The sequence below is a fragment of the Electrona antarctica genome (assembly GCF_951216825.1).
Source record: "Electrona antarctica genome assembly, chromosome: 23".
In the NCBI taxonomy this organism is placed as follows: Eukaryota; Metazoa; Chordata; class Actinopteri; order Myctophiformes; family Myctophidae; genus Electrona; species Electrona antarctica.
Window position 1 is genome coordinate 30126825 of NC_136804.1, and position 23130 is coordinate 30149954.

Genomic DNA, 23130 nt, shown 5'->3' on the forward strand with positions numbered 1-23130 from the left:
CTATGCTCAAACCGAGTGGAAGTGTGTAGGGCGAGTGGCGAGGAGCTAGTTTCAAAAAGGTCCTATGAGTCAAACAGTAGAATCTGTACATTGATACTATAAACAGTATGGAATGCCAGATCAATAATAACCTGGCATCTGTCTGCAGGCACTTGTCCTTCGGACAATTACTTTGCCACTTGTCCAGGCCCTAAAGCAGGGGTGGAAAAAGTACTCAAATGTTTTACTTAAGTAAAAGTATAAATACTGCAATGTAGATGTACTCTGTTACAAGTAAAAGTACAAAAGTAGCATCAAAATGTAATTATTTAAAAGTACTAAAAGTAAAAGTACTCATATTGCAGAATGTCCCATTTCAGAGGTTCAAAATGTACAATGTGTACAAAATCATTTGAAAACAGCAGATCTACAAGCTCAATGTCAAGTTTATTCATTTTATTAAGCAATACTGTTCACTTACATTCCTCCTCCAGTGTAAATTGTATATATTTCATTTCATTTTCAAAATTAAATCAACAATTTATTTAACATGATATCCCTTATGGATATATATATATGAGCAACACTAACCCACTTAGGGAATCAACAAAAGAAAAGGGAGGGGGGGAGGTCAGCATAAAGATCTGACAGGGGTAACGGGTGAAATCTATTGTGCCACTGACTGCACCCTCGTGTAAACCAAACAAAAACAACTTTTAGTTAACATGATTCCCCTCGTGTGTACAATGAAATAGAAGCAGGTACAAGACATTCTCCATTTTATACAAAAAAGAAGAAAAATCACTCCGTTTAAAGTTTGTTCGCACGCAAGGATTGGTCACAACAACAGATTTAGAAAGTGCGTGATTGACCAGTCGCTTGACTTGACAGAGGACAGGACAAAAAGGGGTCGTAAAAACTGCAACTCAACAAAAAAAAAAGAAGAAGAAAACAATGACAGCTCCTTGGAGATCGTTCTTTAAAAAACGACCGGCTCTAACACAAACTAAGAATCGTCATGAAGAGGCGATGAAAACAGGTCCAATTACTTAAGGCAGGCTTCTTGTAAGGCGTTAAAAAAGTCCATTGCTGTAGATCTCAAAGGAGTTAGTCCAAAGTGTCTCAGTGTGACGTAATCCTGAGTGCAGTGTGTGAAGGGAACTTTAATTTTGTCCATTTTCCTTTTCGTGTGTGTGTGTGTGGTGTAGACGTGTTTGTGTGTGCGTGTGTAGTGAGTGTCTCACACTGCTAGGCCGGCTGCTCCAGGGGATCCTTATACCAGACAACCTTGTTTTTCGGGTCTGAAAAAAAAAAGCAAAGCTTTGTTTAATGGCTTGTTTCATCTGTTGCTAGGGCCGTGTCACGACTACACATTTAACCTATTCTGGCGGGAACCCCTTTTGGTGTTTTAAGCATTGTGTTATACTTTAGCTATTGAAATAGCAGATCTACAAGCTCATAGCGCGGCACCGAGTGTCGCGCTACGAGCTTGCAGATCTGCTATTTTTGAAAAATTGTCAAAATGTGCCGCAAATCTTTGGATATATATTCTTTCAGAGCAAACGTTTTTAACTCAAATCTTTGCTTCTGGGGGGTCCCTGGAACAACATATTTTCAGATAGTCAGTCGGTCAGTTGGCGGCCAATTACATATATTTCTGGAGGTCCTCGACATGACAAGGTTTAAGAACCAACGACATAGAAACATAGGTTTTTCAGAAGGATTTAGAAGGCATTTGTAGAATCGTCCTCAGGTCAAAATGTATTAAGTTGACAGGACATATCACACCGCTAGCACAACGCAAAAATCGTCTTGATCCTTTGGTGTGGTTAGGGCTTTAGACTCACTAAATTGAGAAAGGACGCAGTCATGTCACCCTCCCGGGGCTCCTGGGATGCAATACTGTACTCCATTGTCCAATGGTGATGGAGTAGGACTCATAGAATATAATCAAGAATATGTCCCGTGATCAGAAGCTTGGAATAGAGCCAATGTGTGATAATCAGACATACTAGGAAACGCAGAAGTGAAACTACCGACACGTTAGGGAGCGCTTGATTTTTGTGACTGACCGTGACCATGATGGAGGGGTGCCGTGACGAGCGTTGCAACCATATATATATATATCTATATCTATATAAATAATTAAGGCTAGATGGCTAACCCTCGCTGCTGGCCAATGAGAGCGATGTTGCTACGTGGCGGCCATCTTACCGAGGGGCAGCGTAACATTGTGTCTATGGGGCATGTACTTTTTAAATAACCATATAAACTTGCTCAATTTTCAAACGGTCTGGTTTGTTATAAACGTCAGAGACGTCCGCATACTTATATGCTTTTATACGACGTTCATATAAAAAAAATAAACATCCTGAATCACAGCCATGTTGATAACGTTTGTATTAAACCAACCCGTTTGTAAATCTGTCAATATTTGAGCGAGTTATGACTATAGAACATACTGTACTGTAGCCACTCAGCAAGTGTCAGAGACTCCGCCTTGAGCCATCTAGCCTTTATATATACATATATGGTTATTTAATGCAGTGATAACATGAATCCGTTGAATTGTGACAGGGCTGAGAGTTGAAACTGGGGTCTGAGCACATTTTTGAAGCCTGACTCACACACATGAAGCCCCCAAGAAATTCAACGTTTAACCAATTAAGACCGGGGAAAGCATCCGTGTCACCTTGGATTCTATCAATTTTAATTAATTTATACTTTGCTGCTATTTTTCAAAAGTCGTGGAAATGTTTGCAAATCCTTGAATGTGTATTATTTTAAAGCATAGCGGCAGAAATCTGTTAAAGGGGCATTCCACTCATTTTCAACATTTGAATAATAAAAGTCCCCCCATTCTGTGTTTCCTAGAACTAGAGGTCTGAAAAAAATCATTAACATGGTGAAACACATCCTGATGATGTCATCAAGATGTGTTTCACCATGTTAATGATTCTTTTCATAATTACAGTTCTAAGAAACACAGAATGGGGGACTTTTTTATTATTTTCACACAACAGCTCTAATGTATATTAATGACATAGTAAAATGTTGAAAATGGGTGGTTTTCCCCTTTAAGGATTTAGAAGACATCTGTAGATTCAGTCTCAGGTCTAAATGGGCTAAGGCACATTGAACAGACAGTGTAGAGTGAGCGTACCTTTTTGTTTGTTACAGACAGCATTCCATTCTATGAGAAGAGAAAAAGGTCAGTTAGAAACTGATGTTGTGAAATGGACAATGTCAAGATAAGACAAAAACAACCATGTGTGTGGTGGTGGTGTGCAGTGGCTTGAATTGTTCTAGAAGCAGTGGTTCCCAAAGTGGGAGTCCGGAGACCGCCAGGGGTCCTTGAGGGAGTTCCAGGGGGGTTCCCAGCTAAATGACGGTTTGGAACCAAATGGACCCTTATGGGTCTATAACTCTGAGAGTGTACACATGGAAACGAACATTTGTACACTCAAGAGTTAAATTAACATTGATTTTACACGATAAACTGGGGTCTCAGAGATAGAAATGCCATTAAATGAGGGTCCGTAGACTAATGCATGTCAAACTGGGGGGGGTCCTTGAAATTAAACTGGTTGAGAATCACTGCTATAGCCTTAAATATCTTCTCATATGGGGGTCTAATGAGTGTCAATTTGGGGGTCCTTGACATGAAAAAGTTTGGGAACCGCTGGTCTAGACTAGAGGCCCACTTACCGCGAGTGTGATATTTTAAGGCCTCCACCAGATGGCGACAACTAAGCAGCAGCTTCCCATTACTGTCATCCACCTCTGGACACTGGCTAAGAGTGACCGGGGAGGTAGCGGCGGCCGGAACAACGGTCGCCTCGTCAAGGGGCTCTGCTGCGCAACACGTCCCCTGCTGTGGTGGTGGTGGGCTGGTTGATTCTGTTGCGTCTGTCGTCGGTGGTGGTGGTGGTAGTGGTGTCACAGCAGCAGAGGCTACGCTAGGGCATGGCGCCGTGACCCGACCGCCTTCCGCCGGTGGCCTCGCCTCGCTGATGAAACTGAGACCCCACTGGTTCTGTAGCAGCACTCCGATGGCCGGGGGGTCCTCCTCCAGCGCGCCGCCTGTAGCCCCCGACTTCACCTTGGAGGCGTAGCTGACGGCGGGCTGCAGCTTGGCGGGGCTGTCCTGCACCGGGAATGCAGGCGGGGGCTTGAGCAGCGACAAACTGTCCCCCACCCACCGCTCCTTCTGATGCAGCTTCTGAGATCTGTCGTTGGCGGTGGTGCGGCCCCCAGCCCCCCCGGGCCCCCTCTGGGCTTCTCTGCGCTGGCCGCCCCGGCGCTGCTGCTGGCCCCGGCGCTGGTCCTTCTCGCCGCGGAAGGCGAAGGGGTGGTGCGACGACGTGTGGTGGCCGGGTCCGCTCGGTTGGTGGTTGCCCTCGGGAGTGCCGGCGGGCGAAACACGACGGGTCTGTTGTTGTTGGTCTACGCCAGCGGTGCAGCCTCCTCCGCCTCCACCGTTTCCTGAGCCAGGGGACAGGCGTCGGTTGCGAATGTGCGGTTCTGAGTTGGTGGTGGTGGCGGCGGCGGTGGAGGAAACGAGGACTGCTGGGTCACACAGGGCATCGGTCTCACAGGCAGCGTTGTTCGATTCCCATGTACCTGGGCACGGGAGAAACGAAAACGTAGAGATTAGACTTCATTAGGAATTCATTCAACCTTTTTCATATCAAGGCCCATTACTTATTTGGCCTTTGAAGAAAAACAAAGGCTCGCAGCTCACTTTTGTAATGCTCCAAGTGTTTATTTACAATCACTGCAGGCAGGACATACGTTTCAACCGGTATTGGTCTTTTTAGAGTACTTGGTGCATTTACAAAAGTGAGTTGCAAGCCTTTGCTTTTCTTCATGATATATGTTACTGTTAGCTTAACAGTTTAGCTCAGCACCAAGATCGGAGGATGTGCGCTGTTCTATTTTATTCTGATTATTTGGCCTTTGAGCCATGGACCACCATTTGATGAGATTTTGACGCTCAAGACGCAAACCTTAGAAAATGTTGACGGATAAGATTATGACAACTTGTCGGTGTTGATATACCATAGTAGACAAGTCATAGGAGATAAGTCAGATAACAGGCAAACTTTGATCAAATTATCCATTCTTCTGCATTCTCTAATTGTATAGACTTCTTGTAAAGTAAGCGATGCAGATGTTTAACAATAATTAACCCGTAAGCGTCCATTTGGTTACCAACACCATTTAGCTGAGGACCACCTGGAACCCCCTCAAGGACCATTGGTGGTCCCCGGACCACTGGTTGAAAACCAATAGATTAGACTTTAGGCATGGTCTAGATTAGAATGTGTGATGACCGGGAACCGGGACTGCTTTGACTGGGAATGTCAATGTCAAGTGTCAAGCCAAGTCCTGACAAAGACAATATCCATAAGGCACTTAAGTTAAATGTCCTGGTTTTCAATATTCACTGCTTGTTTATCACTTACATTCATTAACCCATTCTGGACGGGAATCCCTTTGTGTTTATAGCATTAGGTTATACTATAGCTATTGAAAAATAGCAGACCTACAATCGCACAGAGTGCCGCGATACGAGCTTGTAGATCTGCCATTTTAGAAAAATCTTGAAAATGTGGCGCAAATCATTGAATATATATTCTTTCAGAGCGCACGATTTAACTGAAATCTTTGCTTATGAGGGGGTCCCTGGAACATCATATTTTCAGATGCGGGTCGGCGGCCAATTTCATATATTTTTGGGGGTCCTTGACATGAAAATGTTTGAGAACTGACATAGAAACATTTTTTGTTTTTCAGAAAACGGTCAGGATTTAGAAGGCATTTGTAGAATCGTCCTCGGGTCTAAATGGGTAAATGGCTAAAGCGCAGGCGTCATCAATGTGTCCGTACGCCGACAAATGTGCCTGTTGCAAAGACTTGCGCTTGTCCGTGGTGAATGTTTGATGTTCTTTTTTCTTCTTCTTTAAACACCATTATAATGTTCTAATTTTGATCACAAGACCAAAAATACTGAATTTCTTCAGAATATGTATGACACTCATTTACTACGACACTATGGCATAATATTAGGAGTCCAACTAGTACTAGTGGTTCTCGGGTGTTATATTTGCAAGGACTCCCTTAACCAATGTTGGGCGGGAACCCCTTTTGGTGTAAGCATTATGTTATGCTTTAGCTATTGAAAAATAGCAGATCTACAAGCTCATAGTGTGCCACAGAGTGGCGCGCTACGAGCTTGTAGGTCTGCTATTTTTGAACGACTGACATAGAAACATAGCTTTTTCAGACAACTGTCAGGATGTAGAAGACATTTTTAGAATCTGATCTCAGGTCAAAATGGGTTAACTCTGAGAGTGTACAAATGGAACTACATAGACACTCTTAGAGTTACAGACATGTCATGGTCATTCAGGAATCGCTCTTTAAATGTGTTTATGGTAATATTATTGTCCACTCTTTTGTATGTCCGTGGGAAAAATTAGTCAGGGGGTTTTATGATATATACGATATATAATGTCAAATCTGGGAATACATTTCTTACCAAGACTTTTCTTCACCAATGCGATTGTAAAGGTGTCTACCAACATATCCCAAGTTGGTTCACCCACCCTAGGGGAATTTTTGACAGCTGCTGAAAGTCGGGGTACCATACAACCATTATACGGTAAAATGTTCTAAATTTCATTATAATGGTTGTATGGTACCCCAACCTTTGCAGCTGTCAAAAATTCCCCTAGGGTGGTTGAATAGAAACCAAGGTGGGATATGTTAGTAGACACTTTTTACAAACACATGGGGGAAGAAAATTCTTGGTAAGAAATGTATTCCCAGATTGTATTAATATCCCCTGACTACACAAGCCAGTAGTACGGGGATGGCTCCTGCTAAAGCGCTCAAATCAATGTCTCTCAGACTGATGTAATATTGGTGTCCGTACGGCGCATTCTGGAAATGTCTTGGCGGTTTGACCTTATATATATATATATACTCTATGGGTTTGACACACAGCGCCTAACTGTATACAACAGGCAATACATCACATCAATGCCAAGAGAACGAGCTGTTGTCAAGATTACTTGTGGAATTACCTTATTTTTCCTTCTTCTAAAAAGTTGTTTGGGGCAACAGACCGACCGGCCGGAAGGGCCAACCAACATTTTTATTACAACACAGGTCCAGGATAACATTAAGTAAGGCAGCATCATCATAACGGTTAATTATTTTTTTGACAGTTATATGCAGTGCAAATAGATTTGGGTGAAAGTTAACTGGCCTCAAGTCAACGAAACGAAACCCTGTTTACGGTTCATGTTATAAATAATGCGGCACGGACTGGAGAGCCATATATAACACAAGACAGCAGCTAGCTAGCTAAGCTAGCACGGCGTTAGCTAAACTTAAGGCTAGTAGCACAGCCACGTTCGCCGTGGGTTTATCGCCGAATTTACAACCACGTTTGTCACGCGAAACTTAAGGCCCCGGTGATCCAACATGTTAATCCACCGCTACCAGCTAGTGGGACATTACAATGTCCCGTCTGTCTGTCTGTCACACACACAGAAAAAAAAGCAAAACGTCACAACACAATTGCCCCAATTCGACCGTTACGTTAAGCTACATTAGTTAGCAGGTTTAGCCACAACAGCAGCAGCCAGTCCCCCCAAAAAGTTTCATCATAACCTCCATTCAAAAAGCGCTTAGAGTCGATTGACACCGAACACTTAGCATATTAGCGGCTAGGCTAAGCTAGCTAGCCTCCTGATTAATGGCTAGTGTAAAAAAAAAAAAAGAAAAAAAAGCCCTCCGGCTGGAATTTGAAGCGTTTGTTTGTGAGGTAGGGAAAGGGAAACCTCGGCAAAAAGTTTTTTTTTTTAACTCACCTGTTTTGATATGCATGTCTTTTCGCTGACCGATGCGTTGAAGTTAAACCGTTTCGCTAACTTTTAGTTGTTTACGGTGGGTCCTCCACACGGAGTGGTCAGCTAGCTATGAGCCTCCTCCTTGTGTCCACACCGGAAGCAGGAGGGAGGGACCCCCGGACGTGACGACCGTGTGGGTGGGGCCGTTGTGTGTGTGTGTGTGTGGGGGGGGGAGGCTGTGTCATAAGGTTGCGTGCATAGGTTGCGGTTGCGTTGCGTGCCCGGCGCCCGCCACAGTGGCGCGCGAAAAACAGCCGACGCGGGTTCACAACTAAACCCGCAACGCATTGTGAGCTTGTCGGCTGTTTTCGCGCGCGACACAGGCGCGCTACGAATCAGTTTCTATTAGACTCAAGATAAGATTAAATATAAGGGAAGTTGATTTGATTGATTGAAAATGTTATTCACGGCATGTAGCATGGGTACATAATGTACAATAGCAGATTTTGTTTTGACCTGGTTGAAATGTACTGTACATTTCAATACAAAATCTGCTATTAAGACTTGTTTTACATCAGGGTTCTCCATTTTCAATTCATCAAGACATTTAAAGGGTAAGACCACTTTTGTTGAGGTTTGGGTTGTGTAGTTACCTTGCCATGATGTAACTCCAAATGTGGACAAGAAATACAAAATAATTGCTCCAGTGATTAGAAATTGATAATTCGAAATATGCTCCTCATTGACTTACATTGTACACTAAAACGGCTCTCAAAGTCACTCTTTTAGTACGTAAACAAACACAAACAAAGTTGATTCAGACAATATAGAGCATCACCAAAACTCATGTGGTTTTATTTTTTCATAATAACGTTAACTTCCTGTTGATTTGTCCATTTTATTAGGAAGAAAACCCGGACTGGATCCGTGGATCCGGATCCAGTTCTTCAAATAGTAAAATCAACAGGAGGTTAACATTTTTATGAAAAAATAAAACCACATGAGTTTTGGTGATGCTCTATATTGTCTGAATCAACTTTGTTTGTGTTTGTTTACGTACTAAAAGAGTGACTTTGAGAGCCGTTTTAGTGTACAATGTAAGTCAATGAGGAGCATATTTCGAATTATCAATTTCTAATCACTGGAGCAATTATTTTTTATTTCTTGTCCACATTTGGAGTTACATCATGGCAAGGTAACTACACAACCCAAACCTCAACAAAAGTGGTCTTACCCTTTAAAGACGTATAAATACAAGTCAGACTCTTAATAGGCCCTCCCTATAGAGCGTCGCAGTCCCGCCTCCTACCCTGGACCAGGAAATGAAACCCAATGCATTATTCTCATAGACATTTCTTAAAGTATTTATTTAAAGACGGTTACGCCGCGGACAAAGCCAACTCGAGTCGTGACAACTCATGACAACACAAACAATATTTTGGACCAAACAAATAATTAGAAAAAACGGCAGGTTACAACACTTTTTTTGTTGTTTTTCTTCTTTGTAATTATTTGTTTGGTCCAAAATATTGTTTGTGTTGTCATGAGTTGTCACGACTCGAGTTGGCTTTGTCCGCGGCGTAACCGTCTTTAAATAAATACTTTAAGAAATGTCTATGAGAATAATGCATTGGGTTTCATTTCCTGGTCCAGGGTAGGAGGCGGGACTGCGACGCTCTAATAATTCATTATACATAGTTAAATAAAATCACACCCGTGTGAACTGAGTGGTGCAACTCCCCCCCTTACCCCCCCCACACACACTATTTCTGACAGCACCCCTACTGGTACTCATGAGTCACACATGAGTCACACACAAACATAGGTTAACACGAGTCACATAGGTGTCACACGGACACGGACATTGCTGTGGACATGGAAAAGACAACTATGTTTATTTTTCTGATGAATAGTATGGTTTTTTTAGCAACCAGTTTGAACTGTACTTTACTGTGCTTTTTTCTGCAAACTTAATAAAGACGACCACCCATTGCAAATATAACTATAAAAAAAGTTAGCAATCAATATATATTTTACTCCACAGTACTTTATCTGCATTCATTTCTCAGTACAGACTCAGAGGCACATTATATACTGTCTCACACACACACACACACACACACACACACACACACACACACACACACACACACACACACACACACACACACACACACACACACACACACACACACACACACACACACACACACACACACACACACACACACACACACACACACACACACACACACACATTCAACACATTTGCAGTGGCCACATCTGGATCAAACTGCAACATTTGTAAGTACTTGTGAGGTCATTTATCACATCCACTTTTCTTGGCATTCACCTGGCCTCTTACCTGTACACTTTAACTGTTCGAACCAGGATGTAACAGCTTAAAGTATACAATTAACCTGGTGTGGTGTCCCTGTTTTGAGCAACTTTTCAGAATATAATATAGATTACAGTAACAAACTCACGGCATGTCGCACCTTTGAGCTTGTAGATCGTCTATTTGTTCGATGCCACGTACAATGTCAAACAATGTTACAAAAAATTGTGAAAAAAATCTAGTTAAATGCTCACATGCCACATCACAACGCATTTCGTTTTGCATGACAATGTATTTTGCATTTTATTTTTAATTTCCTTAATTCTTCTGAAGCCAGTAGCCGTACGATTCTTCTGTCCTCTCAGTCCCTCCAGGTCACTTCCACTTCATCCGTTCTGTACCTGCAGCACAAGAGAGACATATTGTTAAGGCTCATACATACTAGTCTGTATTTTCGGTGGTTAGGTGACCACCGAACTACAACATGACGTCACAAGCCGCGGTGAAGAGCAAACCACCGCCACCGCCTTGTAGATCTGCCAATAGCAGATCTGCTATTTTTGAAAAATCGAAGAACGACTGACATAGAAACATAGCTTTTTCAGAAAACTGTCAGAAGACATTTTTAGAATCTGATCTCAGGTCAAAATGGGTTAATACCAATTACCGTAAAGCTATCGACACTGTTGATAATGGGGCCTTGAAGGGATTGATTGATTGAAGTATTATTAACAGATTGGAGAATGACTTACAGTACATTTCAAGGCACAACTCAATACAAAACTCTTAACTGTGGACGACACCATAAACTACTGAGTAATGTATATTCACTATACTACTGGTAAATCTAATTCACTGGCTTAGGGCCGATTCATACTCCTATTTTAGAGCCGAATAAAAGTCGGTTCGGCTCTGTAGAGCCTACAATGTGAAGTCATTTGAGGTTAGGGGGGCGGGTACCGTCCTAAAGTCGGCTCTTCGGTGCTACTGAAAATTCCTGACGGCACTACAGCGGTAAAATAGGAGTATGAATCGGCCCTTAGTCTACAGTGGCTGGGTTAAATGAACAGAAACATACCTTTGGGTAATCCACGAGTCCTCTAACTCTGTTATGTAGCCAGACCTGAACATCTCCCAGCCAGCTTGTGCAATCATTGCCCCATTGTCGATGCAAAATCTGTAAGACCACAAACACAATGTTATCTGTACTCAACCTGGAACAGAATGCTTGCAAGATTAGAATTAAATTCACCTATAGCTAAGACCCGGCCTCACCCATTTAGACACTCCCACTTGGACACTTTCCAGCCAGGCTCATTCATGCCAATGTAAATATCATGGATTTTACATCTGGTTCATTTTTGGAACCAGACCTTCAAAATCTCTTCCAAATCCGTAGTGCCATATGCATTGGAAAAATATGTGCGTGGCATTTCATTTTTAAAATAATAGGAAAACTACTGGTGGAGAGGTTTGTCTAACCCATGTTATGCTTAGCTGTGATTGGACCATAGCAGTTTGGGGAGGGGCTTAGCTATAGGTCAATTGTATATATTGTACATTTGGGAGCACTGCATTATAACACTGCTATAAGTTAACCACTTCCACTTTGGTATGCCTATTTAGGGCAGGCTCTTATTAAAAAAAAAAAAAAAAACACTTGTGTGAAGTGAGGGGCGCCTCAAACATTAAGTCATAGACTTGGTTGCCAAATGAAGTAATTTCCAAAAGCCCAGACACTCCTCAAAAACGGCCCAAAATAGGCTGCTTCAAATACTTTCAAAAGTACTGAATAATAACCAATCTACAAGCTCACAATGACGACAACGTGTCGCATTGCAATGTATTGTGAGCTTATAGATCGGCAATTTTCGTTATTCACTTTACGTGGAAGTATATGTACGTATATGTGGATCAGAGGGTAGACAAGTGGTTCATAAACTGTGTGTGTGCCACTGCCAAATGGATGTGCCTTAATTGAGAACTATACAAAACGTTATGAATTATTTGAAATGTACTATATCAGTACAGTTACGGAGGTAATACACTCAAAAACATATGTTAAGATATATCAACCGGGCATCACTATTTTGGGCAAGTAAACTATCTTTTTTCTTTTGTAATTGTATTTATTTTTAGACACATTTAAAAAAATATCTTCTCTATGAATAAAGGTGTCTATATGTGGCGTGCACATATAGACACTAGGGGGTGCTAGAGCACCCCCTGCCTTTTTGGCAATGTGCCCTTTTGAAAAAAGAAAACACTTGTACAGTGTACACTGTACAAGTGTACAGTATGTGGACCATGGGTGACATTGGTCAATTCTTGATAAAAAGATTCTAATATATTATTTAGGCCCCAAAATCTATACATCTCACACTATTAAGGCAACAGGGCGGTTCCACGCGCTGCAGAAGGTGCCCTTTTTCACTTGAGCACCTGCCCCTCTAAATGTCTGTGCACTCCACTGTGCTTGGAGATCTTGGCTTGCCCACTGACTGGTGGTTGGAAAACCGCTGGCCTAGACACACTGGATTACCTTTCATCGATGGCAAAAAGCTTTGCTTTCCTCTCCTCACACATCTTCTCCATCATCTCCTGCAACCGCAGATTACCTGCACATTAAAACACACAGTTCATGGGGGACCTTTCTTTCTTTCTTCTCACCAACGTCATTGTACAATGTAGTGATCGTCGGTCACATTATTCATTCACCTGTGAATGAACACCCATTTGTGTATGTGAGTGCCTGGACCAGTGTTGATTTCATCGATAAAAAATGTTCGTCGACTACCTTTTTCCACTGACGAAAACTACATGGAAACTAAGCTATGATGACTAAAACTAAGACTAAATATACTGACAATTTCTTCAACAAATGAAAACTAGACTACCGGTAAAATGTTAGGAAGGGACTAGTGGACAAGAGATCCAGTATAAGTCATTTTACAATTGGTTGCATTATAGCCGATCTACATCGCCAAAACGTTTGGGAACCACTAGGCCAGGGAACAAGGTAGGTTATCCAACAACAGGGTGGTTAAGGTGGTTGCACACTGGACGCGTTTTTTGGAAATCCGATGGAGAAACGCCGCTAAAAATCCGAAAAACGCACTCTGTGTGCAGGGACCTTTACTCACAGCCAACTCCCCCGACGATGAGCACCTCCTGGGAGCCACAGTGGGCCATGGCTCTCTCTGTGATCTCCACCAGCATGGCAAACAGGGTCTCCTGCACAGGGAGAACACGCCACACGTTGAAACTTGAACGTACGCATGTGATCATAATGTCTACTATTAGTCATGTGCAGGTCAACACATTTAGGGGGTGGAGTGTATAGGATGGCTGGATCATTCAAATTCTTACACATACTGTATCCTGGGCCAAATTAACATAGATCCCTTTTTTAGTTTTGCTATTTGTCAATGGTTAAATATAATAATGCAATTTATGTTTTAGCCTGTTGTCACTATTTGTTATTGTATGTAAAGCACTATGTAACTTTGATGGATAATGAATGATACATAATAAAATGTAAAGTGCCGTCTGAAATAAGAACATTACGGGACAGTCAGGACTCAATAAAATCAATGACAATTGCATGTCTACACATACAAAATATTGACCTTTATTTAATCAGGGGAGACCCTGAGACACCCTGAGTGCAATACATGCAAAAAAGAAACAACAAATAACAAAATTATACATAAGGTAAAATATAGATGAGAAATCTAAAGAACATCATAATGCTAATGCATTGGGGCTACAAAAGTACAGTCGCTGTGTGTTGCATCCTCGAGTAGTGTTTTAAATTATTGTCCAGTTTAAGAGAGTCCTGGACTTCCTTCCATTTGTCTGGAGCGTACAAGATGAAAGCAGTCTTTCCTTGTTCACTGTTCATTCGTGGAACTTTAAGTGTAACGTAAGACTGTGAGCGCGTTAGCTCTCCTGTGTGTTTTGGAATTAAAAGCGAGCATAAATACAGCGGGAGCTTGCCACACAGGGCCGTATGAATAAATAAATAAAACACAATGTTGTTCTCTATGAGTGGCGAGAGAAGGCCAGCCCAGTTTTTCATATACAGTTGGGTGCCACCGATATTGTCCCTTATCATTTGACCCATTTAGGCCTGACCTCAAAATTTTAAAAAGATCCTTCTAAATCCTCTAAATATTTTCACGATTTTTCAAAAATAGCAGACCTACAAGCTTGTAGCGCGCCACTCGGTGGCGCGCTATGAGCTTGTAGATCTGCTATTTTTCAATAGCTAAATTATAACATAATGTTTAAAACACCAAAAGGGGTTCCCGCCCAAAATGGGTTAACTGTCCTTTTGCGCAGATCATGCAAACCTCAGCAAAAAGAAAAGGACAATATCGATGGCCTCCAACTGTAGAACCGAGTATAAAAGCTATCACCGGTAATGAAGCGTAAAGCACTGTGGTAGACTGAAATCGAGAGGCTTCAGTATAGCTGTGCATGTATAGAACATCTCCATAATCAAAGACAGACATGGCTTGAACAATGTTTTTTCTCTTAGAGAGACATGCCTTGTTTCTATATAGAAAACCAAGTTTTACTGTTAGCTGTTCCACACACGTGTTTAAAAAAAAAAAAAAAATACTGTATGCTGGTTTATTGCGGGGGGATGCAGGATTTTGCGGGGCCCGCTGTTTTTTTTGTGGGTGGGAGAGGTTGAGCAAGCTGTCTGTGCATTTATGTATGTATGTATCTGTATATTGTCTTTATCTGTGTACTGTACGTCTTATGTATCTTGTCTGTATGTTACGGGTCCCCCTCTAAAATGAGATGCTGCATCTCAAGGGGCTATCCCTTCTATTCCCTTACTTTGGCCGCCTGTTCCTGACCGCAGGACGGTATTTAAAAACCGCCTGCGACATTTGCGTTAGGTTTGGCCTGCGGGTACCGCGGGATCCCGCTCCCAATGCAGGGCTCTAGTTCCAACCTACAGAGGTCTACTTCCTCAGAAACATACCGTACATGAACCATGTTATTTATTATCAGTATATTCCTAACAGTAGTAGGCCTATGTGTACCTTGTACCTGTGATTTGAATGGGGAAAGGCACTTGTCTGAGTGACAGACATCGAATTGATCTATTTTTCTTATTATAGTTGTCGGGTTAGTATGATCACCAAACTAACAATGTTATGAGCTTTGAGTTTGAAGACGGGTGTGCGGCTATTTCTCCTGTTGCTCCATTTTGTCATTTTTATCTGAGCGCCTGTCAAATGTATTTGTGGATGTGCGTGCACCTCTAGGACTGCATCTGTGTGCTGCTTCTCACCTGTAAGGAGAAGCACAGGTCCTCCGCTGTACACGTGCCAGAGCTCAGCATTTTGTGAGCAGCATCCTAAAAAATATATAATTGTATGTTAGGATTGCAATGCATCGCGCCTGGACCACAACTGCAAAAAACAAGTTACATCGAGACTATTTGCATAGCATTCACGGTGAAAATCCACCGTGCTCAATAGAGAATACATACAAACTATGCAAAGACGACTGTCCAAATGAAACCTTGGCTGGATACAAATCTTAGCTAAGATAAGGGAAGGAAATGATTATAATAATTATGCACAAAGCTTAAGCTCTGTATCATTAATTGCCCGGTGTCAAACTTCCAATATTTGTAACTTCAGAACACACCTTATGGGTGGCCGGTAGATCGAGTGGATGGGATCATCTGTGAGGTTCCCAGTTCGATCCCCCCCCGCTCCAGCGTTAGTTAGTGTTGAAGCGTCCTTGAGCAAGACTCTGAACCCCTAATTGCTCCCAAAGAGCAGGTTGGTGCCTTGCATGGTTTCCCCCGTCATCGGTGTATGAATGGGTGTGTGAATGGGTGAATGTTTATGCACAATATATGTAAAGCGCTTTGGATGAAAGCTCTATATAAATGCACCATTTACCATTTAAATCAAATCAAAGTGAAATTGATTTACCTCGATGTAAGATAATATCCCTGAAAATGAGACATCCATCCCTTTGACAGTATATGGTAGCTCCACATACTGGGTCCCCCTGTAAATGTGGGTTGAAAAGAAGTTTGAAATGCAAACACAAACACAATGAGGCCGAATAATAACACCTGTCCCAGCTAATATCTTCTGAACTCATTCTTCTTAGTAAACTCAAATCAAGTAATATGAGCCATCCTCAGATAGAAATAAGATTTTATAGAGGTCGACTGTAAACTATGTATAAAACAAATATGAAACAATTTCTAAATGACTCCAACCGTCTTTCCGAAGCATTATGTACTGTATAAAGTTTCATATCAGCATCTCTACCAATTTAAAGAAAAACTAAAGCTGTGGTTTTCAACCAGTGGTCCTTGAGGGGGTTCCAGGTGGTCCCCAGCTAAACGACGTAGAGTTGGTAAGTTACTCTGGTAACCAACCGGACCCTTATTAGATCTTTAACTCGTAAAATGACCACGAGTCCATTTGGTTTCATTTTACATTTTCATAAGTTGAAGTTAAATCATTAAATATCTGCATGACTTAATTTACAAGAAGTCTACACAATTAGAGAATGTAGCAGAATTGTAATTTTGATCTACGTTTGCCTGTTATGTCTCCCAATGGTACCACATCAATACAGCATGGAATTGTGTACAAAGTCTTATCGAAGTGTTGGGTCTGAGAGGCTAAATCTCAAAATGGTGGTCCATGTGGCTCAAATGCCGAATATGTAAAGGGCCTTGATATGAAAAGTGTTGAAAACTAATGAAATAAAGGAATGCTGGTACTCACTTCTTGGCCATCTGCTCTATATTGTAACCAGGACTGGGGTCATTGGAAATCTACACCAGAAATGGTTCCAAATGGAGGGATGGAGATATTATGGAACACATATGACATAATGAGAGACAGCTCATTCTTCTGAAGAACATACGGTAATCATGGTACACACCTTAATGACTCTGGCAAACCGGTCCAGGCAGTTTCCGACGGCAATGTCAATGGTCTCCCCAAATATTCGGTATCTCCGCTCTGAGTATGCGATGACCTCCACGGCGGAGAGAAAAACAAAAGAAATCCTAAAACAATTGTTGATTATCCAGACATTCTTCTGAAAGAGTAACAGTTAAAAATGACCCAGTATCCTCTGACGCGCTAGATGTTTACATGAACCATATTCTAAGACAACAAATGCATTATGCAAAGGTGGGTCTTAGCCAAGCATGGGGAAAATGTGAAATTGGCTGGTAGAGTAGAATCAAAACCATGTATTTTTTTAAATCCTCTTTGTAGCCAATATCAGCCTAGTAAAAGTTTCACTTGGTTGTTCCCTATGCTGAGAGCAAGGACAAAATATTAATCTTTAAAGCATTTAGGCCAGTCAACCGGTGGTACGCGTTAGTAACACTGGTGGCACTTGAGAGCCCCCCTCTGGTGGAATGAAATATTTATATTACTACAGCTAGTTCTTCTGACCAAGCAATTGGTTGAAATAGGCTCTCCAGCCGTGCTGAAATGAGCATGACGGCACACCTAGCCGTTAAGATTGATTGATTGAAGTATTAACAGTTTACAGTACATTTCAAGCACAACTCAATACAAAACTGTTAACTGTGGACAACACCATAAAGCATTACACTTGTTTACTTTACAATAGGGTCCACCATTTTCAATTCATCAGAATAGAAGATCTGAGGACGGATTAATCACATTAGAAGTATTATCAGTTATCAGCTGATTAGACTGATTTTCGTCAGAGCGGCAGCATTATTGGCTTAGTAATGGAACAAAAACAAATTAAATTTCCCTCCTGTGTTAAGTGTGCATAGCTGAATAGGATGGGGCAGGTCTACGCTCCTCTATATCAGTTATGATGGTGGTGCTTGGAGAGACAAGATATTTTCTGAGGTGGTACTTGTTATAAAAACCACTGATTTAGGCTACTACTAACTATGTTGATTTCGTCGACTACAACTAAGACGAAAAATGTTCGTCGACTACCTTTTTTCACTGAGGAAAACTAAATGGAAACTAAATAAAAACTGAGCTATGATGACTAAAACTAAGACTAAATATACTGACAATTTCGTCAACAAATAAAAACTAGACTAAAATGTTAGGAAGGGACTAGTGGACAAGAGATCCAGTATGTCATTTTACAATTAGTTGCATGCTGAAAATAGCCGATCTACAAGCTCACAACGCGTCGTGCTGCGACGTGTTGTGGGCTTGTAGATCAGCTATTTTCAGCAAGTGAAAAAAACAGTCATTACGACGGCATCAAGGCCCGCCAAAATACATTTTGTTCGACTAAATCAGCTTATGATATTTAGTCGACTAAAACTAGACTAACACTAAAACATTCCAGGTGACTAAAACTAAATGAAAACTACCATATTCAAGAGACTATGACTAAAACTAAAATCTAAATGTGCTGCCAAAAACAACACTGCTACTAACCTGTGTGTTTCCCCCACTGACGTAGAGCACAGTGGGGTTATCGGCTTGGGTGATGAGCCGGCCCATCTCGATGTGCCCGATACAGTGGTTGACGCCAACGAGGGGCTTCCCCCACAGCTGGGCCACTGTGCGCGCCACAAGAGCCACCGTTACCAGTGGAGCACCCATCCCAGGCCCTGAGGAGACGAGACGAGATGAGAGATTATTGATTTTTTTTTCTGGTTACAGTTACAGGAGTTTTCACTACATGGTGTCATGGTGTTTGTGATATGAAATGTAAGCTTACCCTAATCACAGTAAACATAATTTTCAAGTTACTGTAGTCACTTCAGTACAAGACTGTAGTAGATTGTGATGAAATCCTATGTATTGAATCGAGAATAATTTTGAATAGAGAATCGTTTTGAATCTGGAAAAAATGCTTTCGTTTTTGGATCGAGAATCGAGTTGAATCGAATCGTGACCCCAAGAATCGGAATCGAATCGAATCGTGGGACACCCAGAGATTCACAGCCCTAGTAACAACCACTCAACACTGCAGGACAGTAAAGCCTCATTAGGGTGCGGTCACATCGGACCGTTAAAGAGGCTATGCGCGTGACATCATCATCATCATACCCAGAGGTTTTGCGGGAACGCCTACTGAGTGGCAAAAAACTACTTTCTGGCCTTGACAGCCCATACATCTAAACATAAAAGTCCTATCTGATTGCATTAAACAACGTTAAACTCACTTTGCCACTCGATTTGCGACTCACTTTATGCATACCCTCTATACTGCCTATGAGGGTGGATTGCACTGGATTCTGCCAATTATTTTCAATGGGAACATAGTATTTTTTGGGGAGAAATCCACAAATGTAACAAACCACTCCGTTCCCATTGAAAAGTTCTAGTTTGGTGTAAGTGCCCTTAAGCTTTACTGAAATGAAAAACATTGACCATATGGACACCTAAATGTACAACACGGCTGCAATCTGAATTCTGACTGAGTTCAATTCTTTGCCACTTAAGGCTCCATCCATCTTCAACCGCTTATCCGTAGTCGGGTCGCAGGGGCAACAGCTCCACCAGACTTCCCTCTCCAGAGCAACATTAGTGACTTCCTCCTGGGGGATCCCGAGGCGTTCCAAGGCCAGTGAGTCGATGTAATCCCTCCATCTGCGCCTTGGTCTGCCCCGGGGTCTCCTCCCAGTGGGACGTGCATCGAGGACCTCCCTAGGGAGACGCCCGAGAGGCATCCTAACCAGATGCCCGAACCACCTAAGCTGGCTCCTTTCCAGGCGAAGGAGCAGCGGCTCTACTCCGAGTCTCTCCCGTGTGACTGAACTTCTCACCCTATCACCCACTTAAGCCTGATAGACTTAATTATACGATGAATAGAAAAGAGTAGTTTAACCATTTTGACAATAACACCACATGACCAAAACAGGAGGGACAACAGGTTGAAAATTATGAATCTAGTATGATGTTTCACCTTTAGTGTACGCCACACAGTCGATATCAGAAGGCTTCAGTCCCGCTTCTTCTAGCGCCTCCTTCAGGACAGTCAGTATGACACCGCGGTGATGCCTGGCTGTGTCACTGGGCAGGAACCCTGACGGGAAGAAATACAACAAGTTATCACTTTAAATTATGGGAATCCTTTTGTGCAACTAGCGCTCGTGAACAGCACACACTCTGTGAGGACTTCAGCAGTGTTGCATTATAGATTATAAATATTAGATATTATTAGTTTAATATTAATATTAGTTATTAGTTAATATTAGTTTGTCTGGCTAGCTCAGTCGGTAGAGCTCTCGCCTTTGGATCACAACTTCATGGGTTCGAGCCCGGGCACCGCCAACTCAGCGTATGAGCAGAATATGGGTGCAGCAAGTCGTGCGGGAAGTACCGGGAGCTGATGGTAGGTGTGGCGCTCCACCTCAGCGTCTTACTGGTGAAGACCAGTACAGTTAAATATATACTCCTCACAAAAAGTTCAGAAACATAACTTTGGTCGATTATTTCTCCCCTTTAATACCACCAATTGGTATTGTGTTTTATATCATTTTCATCGTTGATTAGTCACCTTTACATCCAGGTACAGCTTGTAAGGACCAGGCATTTGTGGAATGAGCAACACAGCTAAACGTGTGGGCAGCACCCCCCAAAAAAGTGCCAAAATTGCAAATGGTGGTAATCATCCTAGCCCCTCTCGGGACCCCCGGTTGAGCTCTTTTCATCGTTCACCCGTAGGGTCCCTTGCCATCGGTCCCAAGCTATATGGGATTCAGACGGACTTACCGTCGAAAACGGTAAGTCCATCCCATTGTACCACCTCCAGCGCCGGAACTGGCTAGCTGCGACAGAGCAGATCAGAGGCAGGAACATAGGGACGCGCAGCTAGCCAACCTGGCGCTGGAGGCGGTACAATGGGATGTCAATAAGGAAGTCAAGGAAGGAAGGAAGAGAGAATTTCAGAGCTGCCAAAACGGTCAAACAAAGTAATACTTAACGGCTTCTGCGCCAAAGGAAAATTCGTTGAGGTTTCCGTTGTCTCCTATAGACACATATCACGACTACTCACACAGCACAGAAAGGACGTTTTCGACGGTATAGCTTGGGACCGATGGCAAGGGACCCTACGGGTGAACGATGAAAAGAGCTCAACCGGGGGTCCCGAGAGGGGCTAGTAATCATCCGTACTGGTCTAAATGGTCTGTTACAACTTACTCCCTTTTCTTTTAGTTTCTGTTGCCTCGTAAGGTGGTTGTAACTTGAAAAATAACCATAAAACCTGCATGAACAATATAGTGATAATAATACCGTGGATTGTGATACTGCTTGAAAAAATATTGTGATGTTATATTTTCCCATATCGCCCACCCCACCCCTACTGAGTCCAACCCTCCTGGACTAGCAGCAGTCTTGAGAATGAATGTTCGGTACTTGCCTTGGCCCGGGGGCGTGATGTAGGTGCGTCTGGGGTTGGAAAGTACAACGCCATCCTTCATGATTCCTATGCCAATCTTATTGGCACTGCCCTCGAAGCCGATCACCACAGTCATGACAGCTAAGGTCCTAAAATAAAGTACGAGATGATGACAGGGGCTTAAATGGCAACACACACAATCATACATTTGTGCCACATACATCAGTAGACTCTGTGTACAGTCTCTTAGGATAGTGGTTCTCAACCAGTGGTCCCTGAGGGGGTTCCAAGTGGGTCCCCAGTTAAATGATTAGTTGGTAACCAAATGCACTTATTCGATCTTTAACTCTTGAGAGTGTAAAATGAAACCCCAAATGGACCCATTTGGTTTCATTTTATGCTCTGAATAGTTAAAGTATTGTTAAACATAGGTCTGCATCTTACTTAATTTACAATATGTATAAGTCTACACAATTTAGAGAATGTAGAATAATTGTTATTGTATCAACGCCTACCTAGAGTGTTATCTCTCCTAATGGTACCACATCAATACAGCATAGATCTAAGTGGCTAAATGTCAGATCAAATGGTGTTAAGTGGCTCAAATGCCGAATATATAGACCTTACACACAGTAAAAACCTCAGCTGAGTAAACCGTATTCCTACAATCAATGGCACTGACATACTTCATTTAACTGATTGATTGATTGAAATATTTATTAACAGTTTGCAGAATTACAGTACATTTCAAGCACAAACTCAATACAAAGACTGTTAACTGTGAGTGGACGACCAATTAAGCATTACACTTGTTTACAAGAGGGTCCACCATGTTCAACTAAATACTTTAGGGTCAAACAAACTACCTTGCTTTATCTTTAGCCGCCAATAAGTCTTCTTCGCCAATTCAAGTCAAATTATTTAGTATCTATAAATAATTCTAAAACGAGCTTCAATTTCTGCACCACAACATGAACACTTCCCAGGCATGCATTGCATTTCGGTTAGTAGGACCCACAACAATGGAAGGTCTCATCCTCGCCTTAAAAATAAATTAATATAACATAAAGTCCTGTCAAACTCAAGTATGTGTGTATTTTCTTTACACATCCACGTAATATATAGAACTGGTTATGATTATGTCACGAAAATGTGTTTTATAAATAGATATTTAATTTATGGATGGATAACCGAATATCCATCAGGCATTGGTTTGGACAACCCACCTCCCCACGAGCGCACGTGCCCGAAACTGAACCAAAAAAACAGATCTACAAGCTCAATAAAGCGACGTGGCGCCATCCGTTGTGAGCTTGTAGATCGGCCTTTTTACGTGCGCGACACCGGGCAAGGCTACGCTCACCCTCAGTGTTGCCATGTCTGCTTATTATAAGCGACTTTATGTGGTCTTGTTTTCTGTGAAGTTGCTTGTAAATATTGGCGGTTGCATGTTTTTGGGGGGCTTAATTGTTTGTAGTTTTACTTATTTGGGCTTGTTTCCTAGCGTAGTTTAAACCAGTGGTTCTCAAACATTTCCATGTCAAGGACATGGAACTCTATGGATTTGTTTCTGAGATTTCTGAGATTTAT

General features: G+C 42.1%; 2 protein-coding genes across 2 annotated transcripts; both read right to left on the reverse strand.

The window, feature by feature from the left end:
- Positions 1 to 407: 407 nt before the first annotated feature.
- LOC306916245 (uncharacterized protein) lies at positions 408 to 8036 on the reverse strand. Its single transcript, XM_079494061.1, has 4 exons — positions 7863 to 8036; positions 3688 to 4602; positions 3143 to 3172; positions 408 to 1280 (listed from the first exon to the last, which is right to left on the reverse strand). Exons 1-4 carry the CDS (start codon positions 7876 to 7878, stop codon positions 1228 to 1230), a joined length of 1014 nt encoding a protein of 337 aa, XP_079350187.1. The 5' UTR covers positions 7879 to 8036; the 3' UTR covers positions 408 to 1227.
- A 1691-nt stretch (positions 8037 to 9727) lies between these two features.
- osgep (O-sialoglycoprotein endopeptidase) lies at positions 9728 to 22544 on the reverse strand. The gene is made up of 12 exons (XM_079494654.1): positions 22407 to 22544; positions 21562 to 21689; positions 20104 to 20223; positions 18627 to 18802; positions 17119 to 17214; positions 16959 to 17008; positions 16146 to 16224; positions 15491 to 15556; positions 13323 to 13413; positions 12722 to 12797; positions 11258 to 11356; positions 9728 to 10580 (listed from the first exon to the last, which is right to left on the reverse strand). The coding sequence occupies exons 2-12, from the start codon at positions 21674 to 21676 to the stop codon at positions 10541 to 10543; spliced, it is 1008 nt and encodes a 335-aa protein (XP_079350780.1). The 5' UTR covers positions 21677 to 21689; positions 22407 to 22544; the 3' UTR covers positions 9728 to 10540.
- Positions 22545 to 23130: the final 586 nt, after the last annotated feature.

Bases quoted from the DNA above. Each gene is read 5' to 3' on its own strand.
- osgep (XM_079494654.1), bottom strand. From the start codon at position 21,676: ATGACTGTGGTGATCGGCTTCGAGGGCAGTGCCAATAAGATTGGCATA. The intron at 17,009-17,118 runs GTGTGTACCATG...TTTCTGGTGTAG, and splicing joins GGTTTGCCAGAGTCATTAAG to ATTTCCAATGACCCCAGTCC. The intron at 10,581-11,257 runs GTATGTTTCTGT...CTTGTGCTGCAG, and splicing joins GACTCGTGGATTACCCAAAG to GTACAGAACGGATGAAGTGG.
- LOC306916245 (XM_079494061.1), bottom strand. The intron at 3,173-3,687 runs GTAAGTGGGCCT...CTCTTCTCATAG, and splicing joins CTTAAAATATCACACTCGCG to AATGGAATGCTGTCTGTAAC. The intron at 1,281-3,142 runs GTACGCTCACTC...TTTTTTTTTCAG, and splicing joins TGTCTGTAACAAACAAAAAG to ACCCGAAAAACAAGGTTGTC.